The sequence below is a fragment of the Orcinus orca genome, chromosome 15 (assembly GCF_937001465.1).
Source record: "Orcinus orca chromosome 15, mOrcOrc1.1, whole genome shotgun sequence".
Classification (NCBI taxonomy): domain Eukaryota; kingdom Metazoa; phylum Chordata; class Mammalia; order Artiodactyla; family Delphinidae; genus Orcinus; species Orcinus orca.
Genome location: NC_064573.1, coordinates 54583651 through 54600314, shown reverse-complemented (window position 1 = coordinate 54600314; position 16664 = coordinate 54583651). Strand labels below are relative to the sequence as shown.

Below are 16664 nucleotides of genomic sequence, written 5' to 3'. Positions count from 1 at the left end.
ATGACTAAACTGAACCATAAATCCTCAAAGATGTCATTAAATCAGGACCCCTGATATGGCTTGGTTTAGTTTCCAATTTGAGATTTATTTTAGATTGGCACTGTCTGGTATGGTAGCCAATAACTACATGTGACTACTGAGCACTTGAAATGTGACTGGTCCAAACTGAGGTGTTGTAAGCATAAAATACAAACCAAATTTCAAAGATTTGGAAAGATACAAGAATGTAAAATATCATAATTAAATTTTAAAATATTGAGTTCATGGTGAAATGGTAACTTTTTGTATATTAGTTTAAAACTATATTAAACTTAATTTTACTTACTTCTTTTTATTTTTTAATGTGGCTACTAGCAGAATTCAGAATATGAGTATCACGTGTGGCTGGTATTATATTTCTATTGGACTGTATGGCTTTGGACTCTCAAACTGTTCTCTCCACTCTACCCCCTTCTTTAATTTACTCTGTAGTCTATCAATCACATCTCCTTCTCTCACTTTCTGTACTATCTCTCAGTGATATTTAGTTTTTTGCCTGTGCTACTGTTCTTTAGACTTAATTCTGAAACATACTCTGATGCATATTTTAAAAATCCTAAGTGATGGAATGGGTTACTTTCTAGTTCTCCAGGATATACACACTGCATTTTTATATTAAATTACATTTAATTTTATGTTAAATGTAAGAGCTACTTTTAATTTCTAAAATGCTTTCTATGACTCACATTTGCTGGTGGTCGGTTCCCACTGTTTGACAGTTTCCACATTTTCATGGAAATACGTGCTGGATTAATATTTTTAATGATACTGTCATCTTCAGAAATAACAGTAATCATAAAATCTGTAATGATGAACATTAAAAAATTATTTTCTTTCTAGTTCAATTAGTGGATTTGGCTAAATAACTGTATGTCTTAAAGCATACATCTTGTTTAAGTGTTAATAATAAAATTCTAATGAAGAAATAAAACTATTCTTTAATTAGTCTTCCCCAACAATTTGTCTACAGAACTTAATCATAACAGGTAACTCTCCAGTGCTAAATCTCCCACAGAAATCTAATAAATACATCTTTGCTATTAGTAATCCTTTGTCTTATTTTCACAGTCTGCCAAGCAAGACCAAAAAGGTTAGACTGTGTTATTTGTAGCACAAGGAACTATATTCAATATCCTGTGATACTACTGGGCATATACCCTGAGAAAACCATAATTCAAAAAGAGACAGGTACCACAATGTTCACTGCAGCAGTATTTACAATAGCCAGGACATGCAAGCAACCCAAGTGTCCATCAACAGATGAACGGATAAAGAAGATGTGGCACATATATACAATGGAATATTACTCAGCCATAAAAAGAAACGGAATTGAGTTATTTGTAGTGAGGTGGATGGACCTAGAGTCTGTCATACAGAGTGAAGTAAGTCAGAAAAACAAATACTATATGCTAACACATATGTATGAAATCTAAAAAAAAGAAAAAAAATGGTTCTGAAGAAGCTAGGGGCAGGACAGGCATAAAGACGCAGACACAGAGAATGAACCTGAGGACACGGGGAGGGGGAAGGGTAAGCTGGGATGAAGTGAGAGAGTAGCACTGACATATATACACTACCAAGTGTAAAACAGATAGCTAGTGGGAAGCAGCTGCATAGCACAGGGAGGTCAGCTCTGTGCTTTGTGACCACCTAGAGGGGTGGGATAGGGAGAGTGGGAGGGAGGCACAAGAGGGAGGGGATATGGGGATATATGTATACGTATAGCTGATTCACTTTGTTATATAGCAGAAACTAACACAACATTGTAAAGCAATTATACTCCAATAAAGACATTAAAAAAATACATCCTGTGATAAAGCATCATGGAAAAGAACATGAAAAAGAATGTTATTTATATGTATAACTGAGTCACTCTGCTGTACAGCAGTAATTATCACAACATTGTAATTCAACTATACTTCAATAAAAATTTTTTTAAAAAAAAGGTTAGACTACAGATACTCAGCAATCTAGAACAGGCCAAACGGTTACAAATCTATATGCTTTATGTAGTCTGAGAATACAATGTTTACTTTCTTTTATGATTTTCAATAGCATACAGTAGCTAAACTATTATTACTTGTAATAGTCCCTTATATTTATCACCTGTAATATTCTCTTGTCACCTATTACAGTTTTTAATCACAGGAAATAGGTCTTATCTCCCCTAACAGATTTCAAAGGCTATAATTATTTAAAATTATTGTTAATATTTCAATCTAAATATTTCTGGTCTGCTTCTTTCACTGCATGTAACTATGAACAGGAATTCATCCTCTCAAGAAAACCAAAGTCTTCAAGAAAATTACCTATACAAAGCAAATACAATTTCCTATTGACTTGGCTCCTGCCATATTACACTGAAATCATTTGCTTACTTGACTGTCTCCTACATTAGACTGAACTCATTGAAAACTGTCTTGTTCATTACTGGAATTAGGAGTCTAGCATAGTGGATGGACATAGCAGGTGTTCAGTAAATGTTTGTTGTTCTGAAATATCTTTAATCATAAATTATGATGTGATGCATTTCCATCCAAATTAAGTTGAACAGTCCTGGTTCTGTCTGGTTTAACAGTGCAACATATTTAGTAGAACATACCCCCACAGTTTTGCCATTTAGCAGTTCATACTTCTTTTGCAAAATCTCACAATTCAGCAAATGAACAAACACAAACTGGTTATCTTAAGCTATCAGTTTATATATGAACTTTTAGTTCATTCTTGACCACTAAAGGAATGTAGGATATAGGGGAGAGGGAAGACATAGCTAAGTCAAATGTACTTTCTTATTTGAAAAGCCACAACATGCTTGCTTTTTTATCATGCTGAACACCCAGGATAAATAATTTATTCCATTAATGTAAGAGGCAAATTAATACTACAAATTTATTTTAAAACTGTGAATTACTCACCAGTGAAAATACCCCCTGCTAAAAAGGAAGCATCTTTGTCATATTTAACATTGAGACGAATGGGTTTTTCAGGGTCTGGAAGAATCATTAACTTAATTATAGGTCCTTCTATAGTATTCTTGTTATAAATGGCTTTAACCTGCATAATATGTTCTCCTCTAAAAAGAAAAAAGGGGAAGGGGGGAAGGGGGTTCAAACTTCATTAGTTATAACTAAAAATTCTGAGACAATTTATACAAAGTTTAACTCATTTAGGAAACCTCTCTACTCCTGTTCCATCCCAACTCCTGACTATCACTAAATAGAAGGCTAGTTACTACTCTTAACTTAATCAAGTAATAACAAAAATCAATCTCTATAATACCAATAACTATCAAACTTTCAGTTCTTACCTAGGGGCATAAACACTGAACACTCCCAAATTAGCCCTGCCCCTTTCATCGGTTTTATGCTGTTGGTTTGAAGGAGTGAGCTAAAAACAAAACAAAACGGTTAATTAGAAAATTCTAGGAATCAAATTCTTTTCCTCTATTACTATTTAAAAAGCTACATTTGCACAGTCTAAAATCTAAAATTGTCTAATTTGAACTAGTTGAAATGATATAATACGTAATCACATAATCCAAAGGATAATAATCACTCACACTCAATTAAACTAGAATTTTGTGTATTTCAATTATTAAGTTGCAGAATTCAATGTTCAGTTTCAATAACGCTGATATATCAAGTGAAGTTTGGTCACACAAACACTGAAGGTATATTCCAAAACTGGGGGGCTGTGAGAGTCGGCGCAGGAAAAATAAACATAAATACACGTACATAATTTCAAGTCAAGGCATAATACCATGTCCATCGTTAGTTACTTCATCTTTCTCTTAATATTTACTCAGATGTGCTTCTTAAATCTTTGTTGCAATACTACTTTTGCATTGATAACCAAGCTTTTACTTTTAAGTGATTAAGAATCAGTGGCCACATTTCCTAATCATTGGTTAGAAGAGTCTTTCAGTCTTTTGCAGATGCTTCTCCAAAAAACTAAGATCATACTCTTATTACCAGTAGGAAATAATCACTATTTAACTCTCTTGGAAGCAAACATTAAGAACAAAAGTAAATGTTAAGACTGTAGAAGCAGGAAAATCAGACTCTCTCCTAAATTCTAATACCAAATTTCTGTTTAACGGAACCTGAAGATTAGGTGATTATGGTACATGCAGACAAAAAAAAAAACAAAAGCAATAGTTGGTGAGACAAAAGTGAGAAAGAGTAATTGAACTGCTAGAATAAAACCCTATATTTGTACCTGTCTCATTTACCCTCCAATCCATCTTCTCTCAACCTATCTCAAAGTCTTTCCTCCATCTGGGTCCTAAATCTTTGTCGCTAAGCCAGAGAAGTAAGTCTTCTATTTCAGGCTATATAGCAGCAATACTGTAGTCTTTTTTGACAGGCTAAGACCTCTGACCCTTTTCACTTTACTTTGAAAATAAGTTCATGCGGATCACAAGTCATTCTTGGCACTTTAATCTCCTGTATAGCTTTTATTTATTTATTTATTTTCGTTTATTGTCTTTTGGCCACGCACATGGCATGCAAGATTTTAGTTCACCAACAAGGGATTGAACCTGTGCCCCCTGCAGTGGAAGCATGTAGTCCCAACCACTGGACTGCCAGGGAATTCTCTCCTGTATAGCTTTTAAGATAAACTTGTTGAGTCCTACAAAATCCCCACTGGGATTCTTAATGAACTAATAGATTAATTTCAAGTGAACTGTGTATTTATGTAATACCAACTTTTTGCATCCACTAAAATTATAAAATTCATGGAGGGATATTCAAGCCTGGCTAAATATAACTCCAAGAACTCGCTTCTGTGTTGCCTGGCAACAACCTGGCTGGGACAAATGAATTCCCTTCAACCAACAGGAGAGACTTGTGAAAATATAACTTTGCAAGGGACTGGCAGCTTCTTCCCTTACCCCTTGCAGGAGGGCATAAACTTTGTGCCAGGCATCCAAAGTCCCCCCTACATCCTAGTTACCCCAATACTAATGTAAACACTTGGTACCTAATCTTGGACTCCCGGTATCCAAGCACTATGTCTGTGCCCAAACATTACGAGGCCATGTTCATGCTTGCCGAATTCCCTAGAACACAAGCCAGTATAGGTCTAACAGCTATGCCCAGGCCCTGGTAGCTCTCCAAAAGGTAGGTGGAGTACAGCTACTCGCATGACTCTTTTCCTTCACCCTTAGGGCTTGTAAGTTTCCCCAATAATACCTGTTTCATAACCCATACTGCAGGTCATTGTATCTGCCATCATTCACCTTTGTCAGCATTATCTATTCTTAATCTGAAATCCAAATATTATTAATATTGTGTAATAAACACTCAGACATAACTGCAGAATGTTGCTCCTTGTTACACTGTTTGCAAGATATAAACTATACTTCCTCAAACTATTAAAAATTTTAGGTTAACTTAAACTAAGCAATAATGAAGATTATATAAGACTATTTTTTTTTTAAAAAAAGAAATGTGACACCTAAAGACGTAATCCTGAGGATGAAAGCCAGAATTTTAAGTAAGTGAAAATGTTTAAGAATGTTTAAAACTTACCTTTAAATTGTTAGCTTTTATAAGGCTTATTTTAACCTGTGGCACAAGTGCTGGATTATCCCACTGATCACAAAGTTGAACAATGAGAGGATTCTGTAATTCTCTTCCGTTAATCACTGGAATGGACTAAAACAGATATAATAATTTTAAGAAGCACTAAAACATACATGCCAAACAATATGATTACTATTTAAGTGAAACAATCACTTAATGTATCTGTTTTATTCACAAATAGCTCCCTTCATCGATTAAAATAAACTTCTGAAAGTCAATTATGTTGTCACAAATGATCCTCTTCTTATAGAAATGATTGAAAATTTGATAAACGGGAAAATATCATTTGACATTACTGGCTTCTAGAGCCAGTCAAGAATTCTAAAAATTACATATTAGAAGGACTTCCTTGGAAACAGAAGCTTATCTTAGGTTCTCATCTTTAGCACTGTCATCTACAGTTTAACTCCTCCATCAATTGTCAGCACTCTGCCAGTCTACACGAAGCAATAATGCACAGCTTTCCAGCTCTTGGTTAAACAGGACTAGTCACTGATAATCTACACTGTCTTGTTGGCTTAAGATGTTTCTTGCTTTTCCATTACTTCATGTAAGGCCTGTGTAGCTCTGCGAATTTGTGTGCCAACCTATTAATACTGGATATATCAAAGGAAAACACATTGTCAAGCAAGAAACCTGTGAAAGTCCAATCCTCTGTGTCAGATTTTAAAAGTTAAAAAAAAAAAAGATAGGAAAGATATAACTAGCAAAAAATGAAAGCTGACTTATCATCTCTCTCCTACTAATAATGTTCCCTCCGCTTCCTCCACCCCTCACCTTACTTGAGGAAGTTGTTTACCAAATTACGTTAGGAGGTTGCTAAAAGTGGGAGAAAAATTAATAATGTGTTAGGGCTAGAACTTTTTTTTTTAAAGATACCCCTGAAGCTGGTTTAGTTTAAATGCTTGACTACCAAAAGATTTTCATGGATAGACTGTATTTTATCTGAAAAAGTTTATAAAAAGCTTGAATATATAAAAAGTGCTGATGTTTCCAAATGTAAACACTACAGGGTCTTTATTCCTAATTATGTAATTGTCTGTCCATCAAATAGTAACTACTTTTAAAGAATATCTTTCAGTAAATGACTTGTAGCAAAAGCTTTTAGTTGAACATTTTTCTGGGTAGTAGTGGGGAAAGCAAATATCCAAAATCAAATGTTCATGAATACAAATCTGTCCTTTGCCACTTTTTAATATTGTCGTGTAATGTAATATTTCAGAATTTGTTTCCTATTTATAAAGAATGATAATATATCATAATGTTGCTGAAGATTAAATGAGAGAATATATGTGTATATTTAATATATTTTTTCTATTTATCATGCTTAGGTGTTAAATCAGTTCCCCTTTTCTATTAAAGATCCTGTAGGGGCACGGTAGGTCAAAAATTAAATTAGGAAATTCTAAGAAAACCACATATTCAAATGACTACGTTTTCAAGCTTACCTACATATAATGTATCTCTTAACAGAATGAGAAATTTGTTTTAGGTTTTATTTTTAAAACTGTTGGATTTCAATGGTATCTGCAAATAAACCTTGTAATAAGTTTTTGAGTTAGCAAGCTGTCATTATTTTTTATATTCCCCTCCTACAAAATCATATAAAAACATGAACATGTAAAGATTTTTTCCACCTCAAATGTACACAATTATTCCATGATACAGTCAGTCAACAAATCCTTTACTGACATCATTAGGCACAAAGAATGTATTGATTTATGCAATATATGTGCTTCCAGATAAAAAATAAGTACACTCACTTTTCAGTGAAATCCTTCAGTCAACACATTACAAAAAAAATTGTTTTTAAAGCACATTCATACACTAGTTTATCTGTTTTTTTAAACTCACAAATCAAAAAAGGGCAATCTCAAACTAGGGCGCAGATATGTAAGCTTTTCTTACATGATCAGTTCCTTTACAGGATAATTTCATTTACTACCACGGTCATGTGAGATCATTTCCCATTAGAAAAAAATAAGCTTTCATACCAACAGATAAGGCCCTGCCACACCATAACTGAACACCAGAATGTGAACATTTTAAAATGAGAATTCTAAAAATTGATTGAAAACTGAAAGGTAACAGATTTGATAGACATTTGCAAAATTAGTATTGAAGTATTAGTGATTAGTATTTAATTCAAAAAGAGTCATGTCCCACAATGTTCATTCCAGCTCTATTTACAATAGCCAGGACATGGAAGCAACCTAAGTGTCCATCGACAGATGAATGGATAAAGAAGATGTGGCACATATATACAATGGAATATTACTCAGCCATAAAAGGAAACGAAACTGAGTTAGTTGTAGTGAGGTGGATGGACCTAGAGTCTGTCATACAGAATGAAGTAAGTCAGAAAGAGAAAAACAAATACCGTATGCTAATACATACATATGCAGTCTAAAAAAAAAAAAAAAAGGTTCTGAAGAAGCTAGGGGCAGGACAGGAATAAAGAAGCAGACGTAGAGAGTGGACCTGAGGATGGGGAAGAGTAAGCTGGGATGAAGTGAGAGAGTGGCATGGACTTACACATATTACCAAATGTAAAACAGATAGCTAGTGGGAAGCAGCCACATAGCACAGGGAGATCAGCTCAGTGCTTTGTGACCACCTAAGGGGTGGGATAGGGAGGGTGGGAGGGAGACGGAAGAGGGAAGAGATACGGGGATGTATATATACATATAGCTGATTCACTTTGTTATAAAGCAGAAACTAACACACCATGGTAAAGCAATTATACTCCAATAAAGATGTTAAAAAAAAAGATTTAACTATTTGCATAGGAAGGCAAACTGAAGTTTTTATGGATATAATGAATGACTTGATACCTGGTATGCTTTTAAAAATTCCAGCAAAAACATTTTTTTAGTAAGTCAGTGAGAGAGAACAATGAAATAAAATTGGGCAAAAATCAGTAACTGTTGAAACTGAGCGTTCATTATACTTTACTTTTATGCATATTTTAAAATTTCTATTACAATAAAATACTTAGAATTTGAAGTATTACACTTTTTTAAACAAATGAGGGCACAGTGATGAATTAAATAATGAAGTATTAAAATTCATATTACTTTGTCCTTTTGTTATTGTTACTATTGCTACTGTTATTACTTCAACAACAAAATGTAACTATTCTGATCTACTGACATTTTGAAGCAGTAAGTCATGTGATATTAAATTCTGTCAATCAAGGCAGGAAGGTACTTACCTCCTTTAACTCTGGCCAGTCTACAAGGAGAAGTTTAGCTGGTGGCCCAGAAATTAGCTGCACTCGAATAAAGTCAGAAAACTCACGCCACGTAAAACAAAGATCCTTATTTCCAGGGGGACCTGGAATAAATTTGATGCCTCTCACACTTATACTTTGTGTATTTTCCTAATGAGGAAAAGCACATTGAAAAGAAACAGGGAGATAATGTTTAGTTTTCAGAAAAATGAAAGAAAATGTCATCACCACCTATGTGCATACAGATGTGCTTCTGGTATAACAACAGCAAGTAACTTACACATATGCCAATACTGGAGTTCCTTGAATTTCATCTCCTTGAGAGGAGAAACTGAAATTCTTTTTTGTGAGGGAGAAATCTAAAAGGTTCAAGCTATGTCCTTTTTCCTGATATTTTCCTAATTTCCCTCTTATTTACACTTGCATTGTCTCCTTTTTGTTCCCCAAATAGCCATGCACGTGCTTGCCCAACACCCTTTGCACTCGCTCCTTCACCGTGACTGCAACATTTTTTTTACCTACATGGCTTTTCTTCAGGTTTTTGCGCACAGAATACCTTAACCAGAGGGGTTTTCTGTGACTACCCTATATGATGGTGCCCTATTCCCACAGTCCACTTTAATTTTCTTCCTGTCACTCATTTCCTACCTGTTATATGCTCTCCCATTACAAGGTAATCTCCGAGAAGGCAGGGGCTTTGACTTGTCACAACCCCATCGCTGGTACTTAGAATGCCTAACATCTGTTAATGGGAATCAATGACACTAGCCTATAATCTTTGCCAAGTGACTGAAGTAGATAAACTGATTCCATACTGGCATGAGCACTGTAGTATTCACATTTTAATAGTGACCCTTAATGATTTCATCATCTTAAATTTCCATTAAGTACAAATATATTCCAGAAGATTTTAAAAATCAGAGTTAAAATGTCATGTTTTATGATCTGAAACAACTGTTTGTAGAACATTTTCTGTAAAAAGACACTGCAAAACAATAAAAATTAATCTCCCCCCAAAGCCCACTGAGTGCAGGGGAGTTTTTTCATTATTTGGAAAACAAATTAAGCATTCATTAGTACAACACATTGAAAAGTTCAAAATACGTGAAGTCTATAGAATCCCACATTTAATAGTGAAACACCAAATGCCCTTTTGAAGAGGTGATGTCTTAAGTAATCTTGAAAGTTATTCTGGTTTTACCTCATATCTTAAAAATAAAATTTGCATGCACATTAACAAATTGTAGATGAGTATAAATAGAATTAAACACAAAATTCTGAAAGGCACTCTCTAAGGTCTAATGTTGATATTATCAAGGGAATGTACTTCAGAAGAGCAGTACATTTTATGAAGATGTGGAAATGATTTTAAGAAACAATGGCAGGGCTTCCCTGGTAGCGCATTGGTTGAGAGTCCGCCTGCCGATGCAGGGGACACAGGTTCGTGCCCCGGTCCGGGAGGATCCCACATGCCGCGGAGCGGCTGGGCCCGTGAGCCATGGCTGCTAAGCCTCCGTGTCTGGAGCCTGTGCTCCGCAACGGGAGAGGCCACAGCAGTGAGAGGCCCACGTACCAAAAAAAAAAAGAAATAATGGCATATTAAAACCAGTTTTTAAAAATTTTTTTTTATTTTTTTGCGGTATGCAAAAATAGTGCTTTTTAAAAATAGTGCTTTTTAAAAACAACTTTGGTTTAAAAAAAAAGAAAACAGAGGCTCCCTTTTTTCTGTAGAAACTAGGGGTAGACTCCTATTGTTTTGAAAGTGAGCCAAGATAGTATACATCAGTTATAAAATGACAGCAGAAACAAAGAAAGTCAATTTGACTGGAGAATGAGCCATGGGAGGAGATAGGTGTGCTGCAGTGGAATACTATGGAGTACTTTAGGTCACCCTAAGGAGATGGAGTCTATAGTATAAAATGCTGATAGGTGGCATAAGATGGGAACTGAAAACTGACACTAGATTCGGTCAGGCAGCACAGGGCAGAAAAACAGTGACAGTGGCTTGCCTGGGAATGATGGTGAAGAATGTGAAAACAGAGTAGACACAACTCTTCCAAGGAGCTGTACTGTAAAAAGGAGGAGAGAAGGAGGGCCGTACAAGGAAGCTGTGAGCGTTTTTTTATTATAGCCTGTCTATATGCTGATGGGAATCTAATTGACAGGGAAAACAAGATGTAGGAAGATAGGTTACAATTTAGGAATAATTAGTGAAAGAGGATCAGAGCCTGTGCATAAGGCGACAGGAAGCAGAGATAGTTCATGTATAACAGCAGTTATTATCTGACTTCATCTACACAGAGGGTGAAGCTAGACAAGAGAAGAACCTGAAAGTCAAAGATGAAACCTTATCTTTTACAGTAAACAAAACACCATTAAAAGTTCCTCAGCAGTGCTAAGATATAGTGAAAGTGGTGTTCTGAAAACTAGAAAATAATAGCCCAGCAGATTAGTGGAAACAGAAATTCTAGGTGGGAGGGCCAACAAGGAGGCTATTATGATCATTCTGTCGGGTAAAAGGTATAATGGAGGCTCCAAAAGGAAGAAGAGTTTTGAAAACCATTAAATGCCCTAAATGGATTCAACTTTACTTGGGCCTTAGAATTCCTTCTTTTTGACCTACTCGAGCCTGGTAGGTTCCTTGAAGGCTCGACTCCAACATCTTTTCTCAAAAACTGCCTTTAATCTCTCCAAGAAGAATACATTGTGTTTCCTTGCTTGTTTTAAACTGAAATAATTCCACCAGGGTTCTTATTTTTCAAGCTAATCTCAATTAACTGCACAGCTGCAAACTTTCACCACTAGTTTTCTCCCAGGCATTCTATTTAATGCAGGGACTGAGCACCAAGAAATTTTACTCAAATAGCTACATGAAAAACTATCTTCATATACATATCAAAATATTTAAGGATGAAATGATATGATGTATGGAATTTGCTTCAAAGTGATGGATAAGGGGGAAGTGATGAATGTTGAAGCTGACTGATGGGATCATGGGAATTAATTATACTATTTATTCTATTTTTGCATATGTTCAAAATTTTTCATTATAAAACTTATTTTAATGCCTTTTATAATTTTTCACTGTAAACACTGAAATCAAGTCTCTCTTATTTTTGTTTTTCCCAAACATTTTGTTATATATAAACTGAATGGAATAAGCCAACTGTTATGGAAAACAGCCATACCTGAAAAGTAGTTTTCAAATGTGAGCTATCAAGTCCAATCCCAGCAATTCCCAAGGAAGATAGAGAACTTGATGAAAATGCTTGAATCTGATTTCCATACTGATCTGTAACTATTATAACTATAAAAAGGGGAGGAAGTTTAATTTTAAAGTATCAATAAAATATACAAATATCCATAATAAACACTTATACACTTAATTAAAATTATACTTAGAAACTCATTCTAACTTTGTTCTTGTGTATTTTTTTGGTAAAAAGTAATTATAATCACTTCTTTTATAATCACTATAAAAATAATAAGAATATACATAAGTACACTTATATTATTTACATATTTAACATGATGCTGATGTTAATCATATTGACATATTTAACATGATGCTGATGTTAATCAAGTTTTTTACCATGAACATTTGAAGGAAATAATTTAGTATTATGTAATATTCTAGATATAAGAAAAATACAGGATACATATGAACCCACTAATATATTTACTTTTCACTCTTAATATTAACTATTATCATTTCTAACAAAAGTCAACATTCTTTTCAACAAACTATTTTTGCCAAACTGATTTCACAGTTAGGTCAGCATAGGCAAAGACAGGGAAAATGCTTCAATGTTTCCAACAATGGAATTTAAACCATAAACCGTATATAAATCCCAAGTTTTCCTTTCAGATTATGTATGCCAAAACATGAACGTAAGGACATATTATAGAAGTGTTTTAAAGAAAGAAAGCAGGCCATACTAACCTATTTCTCCTTGAAGCTCTTGGCCCATCTGTACAGTTTTTCCTCCTTTTAATTCACATTTTAGATGTTTAGGTTCATCAGGAAGTGGTCTGCAATTGATTAACAAGTTAAAGGCCTTACTTGCACCATTAATTGTAGAAAAAAATTAGTTTAAATATGCTAAAGAGTAACAAATACAACACTCATTTTCTAAAACTTAAAGTAACACCCCTCTAAATACCTCCATTTATATAACGTAACTATTAACCCAAAAGGAAAGAGAGAAAAGATAGCTTGCAAAGAGAGTAGAGAATACTGAAAAAAAAAAAAAATACACATGTGTTAGATCACAGTTAGCTATGCTGGATTAAAAGGAATTTATGCCATGAGAGCACTGAGAAAGAAAACAGATGGGTCTGTAAGAATGACTCATGAAGAGATCTGTCTCTGGCTGAAGAGTTGTACATCTTACGATTTTATCTCAAACGTGGAGCTATTCTAAGTGTTGGAATAGTATGGAAATGTGTAGAGGAATTAAAGTGAAAAAGGTTTGGCTTCCCTGGTGGTGCAGTGGTTGAGACTCCGCCTGCCGATGCAGGGGACACGGGTTTGTGCCCCGGTCCGGGAAGATCCCACATGCCGTGGAGCAGCTGGGCCCGTGAGCCATGGCCGCTGAGCCTGTGCGTCCGGAGCCTGTGCTCCACAACGGGAGAGGCCCCAGCAGAAAGGGGCCCACGTACCGCAAAAAAAAAAAAAAAAAAAAAGTGAAAAAGGTTATTAAAAAAGAGGCAGCCGAGGAACTGACAGGCCAGGATGAAGGACAGGTTTTCAATATAGCTACTTAAATCTCCCCCTTTTCTATCAGGTGGACTCAGCTTTGAAAATCATCACTAACTAATGAAAGCATTCTTCCTTCTGAACAACACACTGACTGATCACACTGTATCTTTTGGACTTTTCATGTCTGTCATTCTCCATGAGTTTTCACTGTTGCTTGTCCTAGAAGGGCTTTCCTTTATCAAAAGTTCTAGTTCTGACAGATACTAGAGGGTCAATTAAGCAGAAGCTTGTAACGATATTAAGAATTAATCACTATCTTCAGTGAAGCTTTATTCCAAAGACAACCTATTTCCAAAAAATTGTGAAAATTTCTATATTAAAAAACAACTTTGGGGCTTCCCTGGTGGCGCAGTGGTTGAGAGTCTGCCTGCCGATACAGGGGACACGGGTTCGTGCCCCAGTCCGGGAAGGTCCCACATGCAGCGGAGTGGCTGGGCCCGTGAGCCATGGCCGCTGAGCCTGCGCGTCCGGAGCTTGTGCTCCTCGATGGGAGAGGCCACAACAGTGAGAGGCCCACGTACCGCAAAAAAAACAAAAAAAACCAACTTTGGCATGTGTGCTTTGGAGAAAAGCACTTTTGTCGCCATATGCTGAATTTTGAAATACCTCAAAATATAATATGCCCACAAACCTTACTGTAAATGCACTTTCCAAAGACACATGATCATCTTGGAACGAAACCTGGCAATAGCGCATATCTTTTACAGATGTTGGTACTTGTACATCAGGAAGCAGACCCTTTAGTAAGTGCTCTTTGTTAATCTCAGGAGTCCAGTTAACCTAGAAGAAAAATTATATATTTAATAATAATATAAAGCTTAATCTAATGCCTTCCAACTGCCACTTATCTTACCAAAGACTCTTAAAATTATAACCCATCCTCCCCACCTCTAAGGAAAAAGCCCCTGATGACCAGAAATGATGGTCGTTCATATATTACTATAATAAAAAAGTATCTTCCTCATTGTCTTTCCTGATAATGTTGCCACCATATCTTTCAATGCAATAAAATAAATATTCCTAAGTCATTTCTTTAGCTTTTGTCACAAGATTATCACTGTGGTCATTATAGTTTTAAAAAAATCATGTCAATCAAATCATGTGATCAATTCTGAGAATTAACAGTCACTCTGTTTTTTTGAAAAGAATCTTATTAATACAGGTTTTAAATGAGATCTAAGTGGACCTGATTCAGCAAGGTGAGAAAAAAAGTTAAATCCACTAATGTACTTAGCAGCCTGGTCACATCTTGATCTTAATCCACTCTGGAATGTTTTCAGCTCTAATTTTAACTTTATATCTCTTAAATTCCATATTTTGTTACCTGATCCATTTTTTAAGTTGATTACCCTACACTATCCTTTTAAACTTCCAATCCTTTCTATTTAAGAATTTTTACCTCAACTTTATGCTTTTAGCCTTCTATAGTTGTGATTCTTAAATCATTGATATTCTAATATTTTAATCCTAGTTTATGTTCTTTCTTAGTTACCTTTTTTTTTTAAAAAATAAATTTATTTGTTTATTTTTGGCTGCGTTGGGTCTTCATTGCTGCGCGCGGGCTTTCTCTAGTTGCGGCTAGCGGGGGCTACTCTTCGTTGTGGTGCACAGGCTTCTCATTGTGGTGGCTTCTCTTGCTATGGAGCACGGGCACTAGGTGCGCGGGCTTCAGTAGTTGTCACTCGCGGGCTCTAGTGCGCAGGCTCAGCAGTTGTGGCACACAGGCTTAGCTGCTCCGCGGCATATGGGATCTTCCAGGACCAAGGCTCGAACCCATGTCCCCTGCATTGGCAGGTGGATTCTTAATGACTGCGCCACCAGAGGAGTCCTCTTAGTTACCTTTTTAAACCGTATTTTTATTCTTTATCATACCTTTTTTTCCTTTTTTTTAAATAATGGAAGCAGCAAGCAGGAGTTACACAAAAAGGCTTTCTTCTCTCACCCTAGTTGTGCTCTCTTTTCAATGAATTCCTACGTCAGTTTGGGTTGACTTTCCTCAATACTGGAGAATTCGCTAAAGACTACAAAACCACTTTAAGCATATACATTTAATAAAAGTATTTAATATCCTTTATTATCAATAAAGGTGCATGTTTTAAAATGTTTGGAACCCAAGAAATATATAACTACTAGAATTGAGGCAAAATGTGTCAAAAGCTGGCCATGAGCTTAGAGAATGGCAAAAAGAAGGTTATATACAGAAAAAGGCTCTGAAGTCAATGTTTCTCCTTACCCTTAACATGAAAGTAAACTGTGGAAACATTATGAGAAAGCAAGGAATCAGTTCAGAAGCTAGGTTGCTGGTACCACTTTTAAACTACTTGCCTTCAAATCTGCTGACAGAGATAAAAATGGCTTGCCTCCCTTCCAAGCAGGATAAGGATTATTTATCTTGAAATCCTCCCTTCCCTCATTATGGAGAGGAAAATAAACTGGCTGGAGCAAGGGTTATTCCAAGTAAGATTTAAAAAATAATGTCAGCTGAATCCTGGTAAACAATTCTTTTAAAATATCAGATCCTATATTTGGAGACTCAGGATGGCTACAGAATACAGCAGTGCAAAAGAGTGGAATTCCCTGGTGGTCCAGTGGTTAGGACTCCACACTTTCACTGCCGAGGGCCTAGGTTCGATCCCTGGTCGAGGAACTAAGATCCCACGAGACACATGGCATGGCCAAAAATAAATAAATAAATAAATAAAATTAATTAATTAAAAACTCTAACCATTTTGATTTGGTTCTCTGTTAAGTGAGCTGTTAAAGTTTCAACATATAGATTTACCCTATCAAGGAACAAATGATACATTTAGATGGCAGGTCTATGAGGACCATCTGAAGCTACTGAGAACTGACAAAAGCATTGTCTAAGGATCACACTTTCAGAGACTGCTATACCAATTTCAAATGGCCAAATCAGGAGTCTGTAGTTAACAATACTGTTTTACCATTTTCCTTTAACAGACTTTTTATTTAGTGCCTTCAGAATAGCTACAAAAACACTGCTTTGGTTGGGGACTTCCCTGGTGGCACAGTAGTTAAGAAT

At 35.6% G+C, this 16664-nt stretch overlaps 1 protein-coding gene across 3 annotated transcripts in view; it reads right to left on the bottom strand.

Moving 5' to 3' along the window:
- SMCHD1 (structural maintenance of chromosomes flexible hinge domain containing 1) overlaps nucleotides 1-16664 on the bottom strand; it is a 128870-nt gene that overhangs the window by 43485 nt on the left and 68721 nt on the right. For all 3 annotated transcript variants that reach the window (XM_049698258.1, XM_004275923.3, XM_049698259.1), the window contains 8 exons: nucleotides 14253-14401; nucleotides 12803-12891; nucleotides 12048-12166; nucleotides 8842-9009; nucleotides 5574-5699; nucleotides 3347-3426; nucleotides 2955-3112; nucleotides 726-841 (listed from right to left, as the gene is read on the bottom strand). In XM_049698258.1, coding sequence (XP_049554215.1) covers nucleotides 726-841; nucleotides 2955-3112; nucleotides 3347-3426; nucleotides 5574-5699; nucleotides 8842-9009; nucleotides 12048-12166; nucleotides 12803-12891; nucleotides 14253-14401 — 1005 coding nt within the window. The remainder of the gene's footprint in view (nucleotides 1-725; nucleotides 842-2954; nucleotides 3113-3346; nucleotides 3427-5573; nucleotides 5700-8841; nucleotides 9010-12047; nucleotides 12167-12802; nucleotides 12892-14252; nucleotides 14402-16664) is intronic.